The sequence below is a fragment of the Squalius cephalus genome (assembly GCF_949319135.1).
Source record: "Squalius cephalus genome assembly, chromosome: 17".
Lineage (NCBI taxonomy): Eukaryota > Metazoa > Chordata > Actinopteri > Cypriniformes > Leuciscidae > Squalius > Squalius cephalus.
The window spans coordinates 13,952,517-13,966,859 of NC_137138.1; the positions used below are offsets into that span (position 1 = coordinate 13,952,517).

General features: G+C 35.8%; 1 protein-coding gene across 1 annotated transcript in view; it reads right to left on the reverse strand.

Annotated features, from left to right (window-relative positions):
* LOC307144304 (transmembrane protein 132C) overlaps positions 1-14,343 on the reverse strand; it is a 130,239-nt gene that overhangs the window by 52,327 nt on the left and 63,569 nt on the right. The window contains exon 3 of the mRNA XM_079846571.1: positions 1,432-1,575. Coding sequence (XP_079702697.1) covers positions 1,432-1,575 — 144 coding nt within the window. The remainder of the gene's footprint in view (positions 1-1,431; positions 1,576-14,343) is intronic.

Below are 14,343 nucleotides of genomic sequence, written 5' to 3' on the forward strand. Positions count from 1 at the left end.
TCAAATAACTGTACATTATTGGAATATGATTTATATAAAATTCTACAGGCGAGGAAAGAAAATTCTGTTAATGTTCATCATTTCTCTCTTTAGGCTGAAAATGAGTGCATGAAAGCTCAGAGCTCTGTCGATACCACTTACCACCCCACACTGTGTGGCCATTATATGAACTGACACATTTGAAAGTAATGGATTTGCAGGCTTAAATCAGACTTAAATAACATAGATATTTTATATCCCTGTCTCATTCAGGCAGCAAAACAAACTTTATTTTTTTAATCAGGGGTTGGAATGGGGCGTGTTTGTGGGATTAATTTGCATATGTAAATGTCACCAAAGAGAGGTAGTGGAAGAGTTGAGGGACCTAAAAGAGCTGAGATTACAGCTGTCAGTCAACGACTTTCTAATCTCTCTGAGTGAAAAAATAAATAAAAACGGTTAAAATTTCTGGACCAAGAATATAAACATAAACCGCAGTTTGCATTACAGAAAATAGATACAACCACCACGCAATGTGAAAGGATCTAGGTTTTATACCAGTCCTGGTGGGAGATTAAATATAAAACAATTCGATTGTTTTAATTTATTTTTGCATCTCTATTTTGTACCTCAATTTACAGTAAGTGACAGCAGTAAACCATTTACTCACCCTCATGTCGTTCCAAACCCACAAGAATTATTTTCATTTGAACTGAGGGGTTTAATCCAAGTCTTCAGAAGTGACGTGATCGCTTTATTTGACAAACAGATTTAATTCAGGATTCATCAGGGTTTGGAACAACATGAGTATGAGTAATTGATGACAGAATTGTCATTTATTGGTAAACTATCCCTTTAAGCAGATCAACAAACACTAAATACAACTATTAAAACACACTTATTTATATAACCAAGGCAAAGGTGTATTATGTACAGCAGCAAACTAAATATTTCACAATAAACAAATAAGTGACTAAAATGAATTAGACTTCTGATAAAAAAAACAAGTCCCTACAAAGGTAAAGTAGCTTGTTAGGGAAAAAGTTGAACTTTGAAATTATTTCAAGTACTGTAGCGCTTCTAAGAAATGTAGTAGCGCTTCTGTAGAAATGCACAAAACATGCTGCAAGTACCAGAGGGCCTGTATATGAAAAGAGCAGAAGAGTTTAGAAGAAGAGTCATTAGGCAGAGATGCTTATATTTGATAACTAAATGCCAAAGGGCTGTATGGTGCAGGTCATAGTATATGCGTATGCGTTTGAATCTTTCTTGGCCAAAACTTTTCGAAGAGAGCAAAATTGTGAGAAAAGAAAAAAAACTTTTCGTTTGCAGTGTTTTTGCCTGAAGCATTGATCTTAAACTTTGAACTTCTGGGTCATTCAAGTAACCAGCAGCCTTCTGATGATGACGTCTTTGATACCAATAGAACAAACAGATTTAAGGGTTACTGACCTTTTTCCGAAGTTGGCTTCCTTCCTACGGCAGTGCAGAGTGACCACTCTGTGTCCCTCACTCCTGACGTCTTGACTAACTGTCCACTGAACCGGGTTACTGGCCCTCGCCCCCAGAAACGCCACACCATCCTTCAACTTGACTCTGTTAGAAACATCAAAAGGATCATACAGTATATGTAATGTGTTTTTTTTTTTTAAATGAAAGAAAAAAAAAGTTTATGGATCATCTTTAATTTATTTATGTTCCTTTGTGTGAAATACTTAATACATTTACTTTAAAAATATATATAACATGTATATACCTTTATAACATATTGCATTTCCCATGACACACCTCTTGGAAACTGGATGATTAACAAAAAGTGTTTCCTGTTCTTGAACAGATTGCAGTTGTTTTGCCTTATGCATTATACAGACAAAGGGAGAGATAACCAAAAGCTCATGTAATACACTGTAGGCTACAGATGTGCTTGTATAACCTCAAAATCGGTTTGAGTCATTGCGTTCTGCTTTCTACAAAAGATCTCGTCTATTATATATGGAATATGATACATCCCAAAATTAATTCTGTCATTATTTACTCAATCTCATGGAACACAAAAGGTAAAAATGTAAATAATTTGCTCATTTACTATAATTCACTCTTTTGCCTGCAATTACAATGGGGACTGGAGATTTCAAAATTCAAAAAGGACATACACAAGCATTATATAAGTATCATCATAATTGTAGTCCATTCGAATTGTGAACTATATTCAAAATCTTCTGAAGTCATTTGATAGCTTTGTTTGACTACAGATCGAAATTTAAGACGATATTCACTGATAATCTTCACCTTCAGGGAACTGTTAACCACTGCTAATGGGACTGTGTCATTGAGTTTCTCAAGAAACTGATCAATCTAAATCACGAACGAATCCTTGTGAACCAGATCAGCCAAATTACTGAAAAGATCCAAATTAAAAGAACATTTTATTTATGTCACATAATTACATTCTTATTCACAGAAAGAATCTTGTAAACACTTTGTTCTTCTCCTGATACAAATACAGCTCAGCACTTAGATATCACCGCCTTATGCCACGTCAAATTCAACCTTGAAATGTTTTTTTTTTTTTTGCTATTGATCCATTAGCTTGGTGAAATTACAGATACATCTTTAAATTGTTATTGTCTTTAGTTATTATTTTGGAATACATGTAAAACTGCTTAAAAACACTAACTTTAGAACATTAGTACAACATAGTAAATAGAACATTAATTACATAGTTAAGGTAAAAATACAAAATAGAATCTCTTTTTATGTTATGTATGCTTAACCAAGAAAATGTGACAAAATTAACTGGGACATTAATTTACATTTGCTATATACAGAATATACTTTGAAGCTTAACAACCCCTGTCATCATTAACATTATATTGAAGAGAGTGGCCAGAATATTCTTTAATATATCTTCTTTTTTGTTCCATGAAAGAAGAAAAAAAAGAGAAAAACTATCCCTTACTATCCCCTACTGGGTGAACTATCCCTATTGTTTGCAGTGGTAATGGTATTGGCACAGTGTATCCTTGTGCATGTCCCACTTGTTCTAAACATCCAACACCTGCATTCAGCCAATCAAAGACAGGATGCTGAAGACGGGCTGCAGTGCAATTCAAATGCAGAAAATAATGGAATTGATGTTATCGCTAAGACCCAGACCAAATGCAATTAGAAACAGTCCTGACGATTGCTTTTTTCTCCTTCCATATCTATTTGTTTAGCTTTCTTTTCTATCCTTCTTTCTTCCAGTATTTGTATCTAAAATAAAATACCTAATTGGCTCATAAAGCCAAGTGTTGTAATATACCAACCAGCATTCAGGAATGTGCAATAAAAGCTCCACTGGTGGTAACAAATGCAATTGGAGATTAGTTTGAATAAACAACACACACACACACAACACACAAACACACAAAAAAACGAATTCCCTTTGTAAAAAAACAACATCTTTCCTTTTAAAATACCTCTTAAATATGGAATGTCTTTATATTTAAAGCTCACTCTGTGCCTCAACTGACAGTGACTAAATGTACCACTTCTGAAACATTTAGTGTGTATATCTGTTTGTAGTGTTGAATATTGAAAACATAGCTGAACACTTTACATAGTAGTGCAAAAGACTGAGGCACGTGCACCTTCTATATTCTCTTGCTCTTGCTCTAAACGCTCTTGTGTATCATTCAGATTGCTTACACTGTGAAGCGTTTTTTTCACGTTTATTCTGAACATCATGGGTCCTATACTTGCTTAAATACAGAAACACACATTATGTTTTATAAAAGCAATATACATTTAAAATTCAAAAGGGGTCTGTCTTGGGACAAAGGATAAAATCCTGTTTCTCGAGAAAGACTTCATTAAGATTCACTATGAATTGAATCAGCCTTAAATCACATTTTTGATAGAAGAATGGAAGCCCATCTCACAAATAATACAGGTAATCTTACTTTTAATTAGATGCATCAGCAGTTTTTATACTCCTGAATGTGCGTTAAATGAGCTAAGCCTGAAAAATAGTTTCTTGAGCACCAGCATGTTAGAATGATTTCAGAAGGATCAAGTGACTGAAGACTTGAATAATGGTTGTTGAAAATTCAGCTCTGCCATCACTGGAATAAATAACATTTTAAAATATATCAAAATACAGAATAAGCATTTTAAATTGTAATAATATTTCACATTATTACGTTTTTTACTATATGTTGATACAATATATAGCCTTGGTGAGCCTTTCTCTATTCAAGTAGATGAGAGCTGTACTAGCATGACTGGAAATGGACCAAGTTGGCTACCGTACGACCCTTCAAAAAAATGTCCCCTTTCCTTCAAAAGGCCCAATAACTTCATTCATATACTCATGCAGCAGCGCTAAATCAGCGCAGATTGTGTCTGTTTAAACTGAACTGTGGGTGGTTAATCAATAAGATGCAGGTGTTTGTTCGCCCCTTTGTGTCCTATCTGATCTGTTCATGTAATACTTGGCATTTACATAATGAAGATGATTTTGTTCTCAGTTTAATTGTTTTTTGATTGATCAAAATGAAAATCCAATATACTCAACACAGAGACATATTCAAAGAGACACAAATCTCTAATAGTTCATCTAAAAACCTACAAAAAGTGCTGTTGCAAGCAGCATGAGAAGGCATTGAGGGTTAATTAGGGAATGGAAGATTTAAATGAGATTGGTTTGGCTAATATGATTTCTGGAGCGCAATAAAGGCTGCAAAGCAATTTAAAGAGAGATGTTCTTTCCCCTCACATCAGCACATGGGTGCCAGCTCATTAATTCTAAAACAACCTGAGTATCAATTAAAGTAGTATTTACCAATGTGATAGAAGTGTCAGCGCTCGCGAGATGGCTGGAGAAGCGAGGAGCGGAGAGAGCGGAGGGAGATGGATTGTAATATCAGATAGAGGAGATCTGTTGAAATCCTGACAGTTCGTCAACCCCATGGCAGTTCTCCAAAATAACATGAGTAAATTCCCCAGATTCTCTGACATAATAAAAGTGAGGGATGCACATGCTCGGACGATTACGGTATTAATCACAAATCACATTCCGTGACAGTTTTCGGAGCTAGGGTTGTGTGTTTCTCCTGTGTACAGGCTGCATTCAGCCAGCCTTAACTCTCCCTGCAGATGTCCGTGATCTATATTGACCGCGCTGATTAAATCAACATTGACTAAGAATTGAGTAAGTAATTGTTTTTTCTTCCATGTTGTCCACTGAGATCAGGGATGGAATATCTGATTGTGGAGAGAGAGAGAGAGATCAGTACGTAAGGGATAAATGTACAGTCAGTCTGTCATTACCACAAAATAATACCACAAAAGAATCTTTATGAGTGAGTCATTTGAACCATTCAACTGATTTGCTCACAAATGCTGATTCATTCATTAACGAAAAACAGTAAGTGACCAACTTTCAAAGCGAGTCATTGAATAATTCATTTCAACCGATTTGTTCAAAAATGTAGATTCAGGAACGAAACAAGTGAATGTCTTTCCTGAATAATTCACTCTTTTTTTTTTTTTACCAAAACACTGAATCATTCAGCACATGAAACATTATGCGAAACACAACTACTGTGCTGCTCAAAGATGCACAATGGCTCTGATGTGGCTAACCATAATTATTTATGTTGTTTGAGCAAAAACAGACAGAGAAACCAGCAAGATTGAGTTTAAAAATGCAAATGACTCAATATTAACTTCCTTTTTTAACTTTTATAAATGTAATATAAAATACTCGTGTTGGCTCCTTATTCCAATAACTACAAACTAAGTAGTTCCACACACAAGAGGGTCTTTTGAGGTGCTTTTTGGTTTTTCCTTCCTTTCTTACATACTTGTCCATTGAAGTGTTATATACATTTGATTCTAATTGGTCCGTTATGGCATAATGTGGGCAGATATTAAAGAAATATCACATATTGCACACATAATACCATGACTTACCAATCAGAATCAAGTATTCCAGAAATGCAGTGTAATGATATTTTTTTCAGTATATCAGGATTGATTTAATCCTGCAGGGGTCTCGCTAGACTGAGTCAATAGTGAGCTTTTTGGCAAAATGCTCATCCCTAAAGCTGCATTATGAAAAGTAGACATGCATTATAGTAGAAAGACGGGTGAAAAGAGATGATGCCAAACATTGACTCAAATTTAACACCTTCATAAGTCTTTTTACCCCCTGAGCTGCATATAAACCCCCTGTGTGTGAGAGGAATCATTTATGATACATTACACAAACACATTTATTCCAGGCCAGCACAGATAGCCTGGGGTGACAATTACTCCAACACCACCAAATCAGCATTTAATTGCTATAAAAGGCCATATTAGCAAACATTGTGTTAAGTAGGCTAGTTCACAAAAGACATGGAGAGAGAGAGAGAGGGGGAAATAAATGGGGGTGAGGGGAGAGGAAGACGGGATAATTAATCAAATTAAATTTGTAGAAATGCTCTGGTGTTATTTGGCAGAAGATTGTATTGAATTGTTTATTGCTTTTTACTTTTTAAAAATTGGCAACATTTGCACGGTCACCAGGGTTGAGAGCCATTCAGAACTGAATTCAATAAATGGCAATTCAATTCCTGATTTGAATTGATTAGAATTGAGGTAACAAAGATATAAAATTATGATTGTAATTTGAATTTCAAGAGGTAAATTAAAAAAATATGTGTTAAATGTTGTTTTTCTGTATGAATTAACCAAAAACATGTTAGCATACACAATACTGAGGTATTTTCAGAAACATCAGACTGTATTAATAATCACTGTTTGAAATGACAATCATAGACATTTATAATCAAATCTAAAGAAAAAAATAAAAAAATAAAAATGACCCACACACTCACCGGCCACTTGATTAGGCACACCTTGCAAGTACCGGATTAGGCCCCGATCACACCTAATAATAGTATAGCCTATATAATTTGTAAATAATATAACATTTTAAATGACTAAATACATACTATATAAACACACACAAATTTTGAAGTATAATTTTGAAGAATTTTGCCCAACTCTTGGCTACTAATCTGCTAGAAAACCATCATATTCTTCTAAAAGTTCATCTTCAATGGGTGTGTTTTGCTGAGATGTAATGACAGGATGTTGAAGACTGACATAAAGAATGAGTACATTAACCTGTTTTGCAACAGAGAAGAAAATTTAAAAAAAAGGCCTACATAAAGATCCCCAGCTTGATGGCAGACAGCGGGTGAATGGACTGACTGAAAGGAGGGGGAGGAGGTCACATCACAAGCTCCTGTCTTAAGACTGACAGACAGGCACTTGAGTGCTTTTCAATACCAATGGGGACTGGCTAGTGTCCCAGTGTGCAAGACCAGGCACAATGTACCAGGCTCTCCCCCGCAGCTACATATAACATCGGCTCGATTACAGACGTTCCTGCCACTCAAGCTTTGAGCCATTACCTGCCAGTGAGCCAGGCGTACTTTACAAGAAAGGCTTATACTCATTCCCAACAGGTGCTGCAGCCTTAGATCTTCCTGAGCTATGATGAGACATCCGCACACGTCAAAGGAAGAATGATATCAGAGAAGTAAAATGTCAAGCCTTGCATTTGAAAGAGGTTCGGAGTGGGTTAACTGGCTTTTTCCCTACAATGTGTTTGCTGACGTGGTTCATGTCAAGTGTTTACAATCCAATTAAAAGACAACAAGCTTAAGACAGTAAGCTTGCACTAAAATTGACAGAAATTGTCAATATTTGGACAGAAATGTACTACTCTTTCAATGTAGATCAGTGCGTTACATTTTTGTAATTTTTGACATATCAAAGACAGCATAAGAGGAGGAGAAATTAGGCTAGGTTTACTAGCCAAAAAAAATATTTCTGGTGTGATTTAAGCTGGAAAAACAACATTCATAATGCCAGAATTTACTGCTAACTTAAAATGTTATCTAAACAAACAGTTTATGTCTAACAGGAACTGTACTTTTTTGCCTGTTTCTTACACAGAAAACAGCTACTTGGGAGAATTACCAGTTAAAGAGACTTTAAATTCACATTTCCATAACCCGTATTTCCATAAGGCTTTACTTCTAAATAAAGTCAAGACCTTGGTGTTGCTAGCACAATAGGAACACTTTTACACTTTAGATGCATCTGCACTTCAAAAGACATCTGTAAATAGTACAACTAATTTACAATGACAAAATCATAACATATACGGTACATGACAGTAACATAAAAAAGCAGTAAATAATGGAAATAAAATTAATGGGAGAGAAAAAGAAAGAGAAAGAAGGAAAAAAAAAATTAAAACCCTCACAGCTATCTGGTTTAGCGAAGGGTGTCAAATCAGCTCCTGGACAAAACTGACCTTTAAGAGAGGTATTTGAACAAGACACCACCTCACCAGTCTCACTATGATGGAAGCAAGGCACTCATACAAAGTAGGGTGACCATACGTCCTCTTTAACCAGGACATGTCTGGCCAGGATTTCGAGATCGCCCAAAATGTCCGGGATTCGGCTTTTGCTTTCTACAGTCACCGTTCATTATGTTTAAATTATTACATTATTTGACACTGACACGTACGTGCCAGCTTTGCAGGTCATGCATTCTGCTTCACACGGATCCCGGCCGAGACGAAAACACAGGAACTTTCTTAGCAATGCTAAAACGCACATCAACTGATCACTTGTTTAGCATTCATGTAAACACTACATTCAGATTCACCAATTGGAATTAATTCAGTCCTATTGAATCAAAAGGTGTGCATGTAAACAAAATTAATGGCGACGATAGAAAGCAAAAGCCGAATCCCGGATATTTTGGGCGATCTCGAAATCCCGGCCGGACATGTCCTGGAAAAAGAGGACGTATGGTCACCCTAATATAAAGTGTTGGATTTTTCCCCTTAACAATCGAGAAGATGCAAATTAGTATAGATGAACAAAAATAAACTGGATGTTCTGTGTTGATTAGTGAATGTGATGTACAGTAAGGTAGCATGTAAGCACGTGTTCAGCAGCCAAAATGAAAAAAGAAATGTTCATTTCTGCAATTAATTTGGACTGTTTACAATGTAAAAAGAATCAAGAATCAGTCATATCCATTACCATGCTAAACACTCAGAGATTTGTCATGACAGAAGTATATACAGTCATGTAAAAAATAAAGTATACCCTTTTGAATGTTTTGAGGACAAAAAAAAAAAAAAAAAAAAATCACCTGGTCCTTGGCAAGTACTTTGAAGTCCTCTGTTCCTTTGAAGTCAATAATTCTACAGTGAGGAAGATTATTCACAAGTGGAAAACATTCAAGACAGTTACCAATCTCCCCAGAAGGGGACTTCCCAGCAAATCCACCCCAAGGTCAGACCGTGCAATGCTCAGAGAAACTGCAAAAAACCCAAGAGCTACTGTACATCTCAGACTCTACAGGCCTCAGTTAGCATCTTAAATGTTAAAGTTCATGACAGTGGAATTAGACAAAGACTGAACAAGTCTGGCTTGTTTGGAAGGGTTGACAGGAGAAAGCTTCTCTCTAAAAAGAACATGGCAGCACAGCTTATGTATGCAAAGTTGCATCTGAACAAGCCATAAGACTTCTGGAACAATGACCTTTGGACAGACGAGACCAAAGTGGAGATGTTTGGCCATAATGCACTTCACCACGTCTGGCGAAAACTAAACACAGCATATCAGCACAAACACCTCATGCCAACTGTCCATCATGCTGATTTTTGGCTTGTTTTGCAGCCACAGGACCTGGGCACCTTGCAGTCATTGAGTCGACCATGAACACCTCAATGAACTGAAGCAATGTTGTAACGAAGAGCGGGCCAACATTCCTCCAGAACGATGTGAGACTGATAAAGTCATACAGAAAGTTATTACTTCAAGTTATTGCTGCTAAAGGTGGTTCTACAAGCAATTAAATCATAGGGTGTACTTAGTTTGTCAAACATGGCGTCTCCATTTTGGCTTAATTTTTGTTAAATAAACAATGATACAGTGTAATATGCCATGTGTTGTTGTTCATCTGAGGTTGTATTTAACTAATTTTAAGACCTGCAAAAGACCAGACGAATTTTTATTATATCCTGATATGTAAAACCATAGAATTCAAAAGAGTGATTTACATTCTATAAAAAGATTTACATTCATATAGTTAAATACAATTTATATATATATATATATATATATATATATATATATATATATATATATATATATATATATATATATATATATATATTGTATTTAACTATATGAATGTAAATCTTTTTATGTAAGGTATGCACAGCACGTTTGCATGAATATTACCAAAGGGAAAACTGCTTCTCCTGCACAGATTTTTCCACAACGGCAAGAAATTCATTTGCATTTTAAAACACTGTCTATGTGAAAAAAGAAGACTTTAATGGTTTCATTTAAACAGGTAACAGGGTTTGAATGAACTAAGCAAAAAATAAATAAATAAATATATATATATATATATTCAAAAGAGTTAAAATTTCATTCATTCTCCACAGTCTTTAATTTTCCTCTGGCTTAATCGGTGAGGCGCACACAAACTAAACATTCTGCTCCCAACCAAGTCCTGCATGCCCACAGGTGAAAATTGTCTGGGCTGTTCCAGGCCTATATGACCTCCTGCAACCTACAGCAGAAGAGAATTACAGAATAAAGAAATTGTCCAAGGCCAGGCAAAATGAAATAAAATGAACAATATCTGGCATTTGCCTGCTCGAGATCCAGAAAGTTGGAGGCAATCAGAGCTGTGATAAGTGTACTTGGAGAGATGCATGGATAAGGAAGCTAATTTAATTAATGAGTCTAGTTCCCCTCTTTTCATTACCACCCTCGTTAAATGTATTGGTGCATGACAACATGGCAAATGGGAAATGAGATTAACGCTGTCAGATTCATAGCCCTCACCAGACTAAGCTAATCTCTACGCGGGCATTTAGCATTTCCTTGTCTTACACTCAAACACAATCTCGCAAGGAACACACACATGTAGTCCCATACCCTTTTTCCCTCTCTGCACTGAAATAATGAGGCGGTGATTAGCTGGGGTCTCTGCTGGGATAGAGGTGAGGCTAATATCTGGACCTGGAGCTCTGCTCCCACACTTCTGTAAAGCTCTGATAGAGACACATGCTGGGCTCAAGCCAAGCACATCCACCTTATCAGCCTCCCTGAAATACGACTAGAAATACTAATTGAGGCTGATTGACATAGTACATCAACAAAAAGGTCTAAAACAGGACAGAATGAAGAAATGCGATGGGTCTCATTCACTAATAATTGTGTACAAAAGCAGCTACACTAGAGTTTACGCTACATCACAGAGTGCTGTGAATCCACTGATTTCAATGGGGATAGTGTGTCAGAAGGAAGCATTCCCACTATTTTCAAACTTTTTATGCGTGCAGAAAAGGTTCTTATGCAGATTTTCACAGAGATTCACAACAGGTGTGCACGCACATAAATGACTTCTAACCATCGTTCTAATATTGAATTCAGATTATTTGAAATGAGGGAGCTCATACCTGCAGATTGTAATTAGCCCAAACCAAGGTGGGAAATTAATTTGGGCCCTCCAGCCACAGTGAAGTTGTTCTGCTTGGCTTCCTTTCCGACTTCATTTGAAAAAACTAAATCAAGATTATCCAAAGAAAATGTATGAGAAAAAGAGAACATAACATGAAATGTTGCGTTAGCAAATTTATAGAAATTAGGAAAAAGTATTGTAATTTTACTTCTGTAGCACAAAATAAAATAAATAATATACTTTAGAAACATTGTTTTTCCATTTCCATTTATTTCACAGTGCACATGTATTACTATAAGAATATATGACTGTCTTATGGGTGGTAATAATAATAATAATAATAATAATAATGCATTATTATTACATTCATACTGTTTGGCTTCTTAAAACAGTAGTGTGAATTTAATGTGGAGTGAGACATTTTCCCAACTAAAAAGAGGTTTCACTCCACTTTAAAGTCCAGGTACAAGTCAATGTGAATGTGTTTTACTCTTTCAATTTGGGCATTAAAAATGGACATGTTTTTTTGTTTTTGTTTTTGTTTTTAACTCTTAAAGGGCACCAGATTAATGCATTTAGCTTAAAAAAGTACACATTTTTCAAATGTACAAAAATACCACTAGACATACCACCTGTGTCTCACAAAATCCTGTTATATATATATATATACAGTATATATATATATATTTATATATATAAACTCTTTATATTGACTGAAGGCATGCGTTTATGCATGGTTAGTGAATGAGGCGTTAATCCTTAAGAATTCTTCTCCATTAATCCTTAAGAATGAGGAATAAGGTCCTTTTGAGAATTCAAAAGGAGGCTCTTAATTACTGAGCTTAAGAATATCACGGTATGGAGCCTTTGAAGTAGCAAGGCGGATGAGTGTACAGTACAGCTGGATCGTACTCATGAAATTAAGTCCTTATCAGGCATCATCCCCTGCTATTTGCCCTAATGCTGTAATGAATGTAGTGCGATACAGCACCCTAATCCACAGAAAATAAGATTCGACCTCATATCGAATCGGTCTCGGGTACCCGGCTACAAGAACAGAAGTTTGATGGCTTACATTGCTGGGATTCCCATCCATTAATAGCACGATCATGTCGATACAGATCTCTGGAATTGTACCGGTGGTTCATCTTGTGACATCTTCTGGCCATCATTTGCTAGAAAAGTGGAAATGTCTATAAAATGGAGTGATTGAACAACTCCCTGGTGAGACTGCTATTAGCAACTTCCCTGAGAGAGAAGCGCTGTCACCCGCCTCACCAAGCGCATCTGTGTTTACCATCAGACTAACTCAACCCTGCCATGCCTGGGGAGCCAAGCTAATGGAGCCCATTAATGAGTCTGATGCAGCAAAGCACGCCGCTCCTTCTAATCAATGAAAGGAAAGTGCACTAGTGTTTCTCAGATTTGTCACAGAGACAGGGAGGAGGAGTGGCTCTCTGAGCGCCGCTGAAGACAGATGGCAGAGCGGGAGTCCCAGAAATGGATGTGCTGCACCGGCATGAGTCGAGGATAAAGGCAAAAGTGCATGATGTGCAAGACGCCACCAAGAACTGTGGTCTTATCTGATCATCAAGATAATCGTAACACTGATTGTTGGTATTTGAAGATTTTGTAACAACTAATCAATAAAATTCAAATTGATCATGAATGTATGTGTGTGTGTGTGTGTGTGTGTGTGTGTGGTGTATGTGTATATGTATGTATGTATGTATGTATGTATGTATGTGTGTATATATATATATATCCTTCAATGATATCGTTTTTTTCCCTCCCACAGAATAAGAGCGTTTGTAAGTCTATCCAAGTTGAGATGTTTCGTAACTCTTTAGATGTCGAGGCCTGCAACTATCGATCAATTGTACTCTTGGTAAGATAAGATAAAAATTACATACAACACAGTTATGTCCATGAATGAATAGTATGAATATGAGTACATTTATGAATATGTGCAATACATTGTGTGCAGAAATGTTTATAAATAATTATATATATATATATATATATATATATATATATATATATATATTATAATAATATTGTTTATATAATATTTATTGATAAAGAATATTTATAATATTTATAATTTATATTTGCTATTAAACAAATTCAATTTAGGTTGACAATTAACCATATTTTAATGTAATTGTACATGTAAAGCAATTTTTATAAGAATAGTAACTTTACTGGGATCACAAAAAAGAAACTTACAAAAAAAAAGAAATGAAAGTTTGTGTTCCTGCTGAACATCTAGGGTTTGGGTTTTACTGTATTAATATCATTAATAATTAAGTGATTTAACCTATCTTGCCCTAACTTACTTTTATTTTAAACATTTCTGCACACAATGTATAGCACATATTCATACATTTTTTTCATACTATTCATTCATGGACATACTGTGTTGTATGTAATTTTTATTCACTTTATCAAGAGTACAATTGATCGATAGTTGCAGGCCTCGACATCTGAATAGACTGAATAGACTTCCAAACGCTCTTATTCTGTGGGAGGGAAAAAAAAACACTATAATTGAAGGACAGCAAGCTGGAGCTTCCTTAGACACTAAATACGAATATCAAATGGAATAATTGAATTTTCACTTTAGCCTCATATGAATTATTTCACAGCCACGTCTAATTTCCTCTTTAAGCGCTTATGTATTATTCCTCGGAATCGCTACTCTGTGACTGTCCAATTGCCTCACACAGCAAAACGAACGTGGCTGCAAGGACACGAGCGCAACTTTGAACCTTGTGGTGATTAAAATCTTCTCTGACAATGACAGTTCAAGTGTGTTCG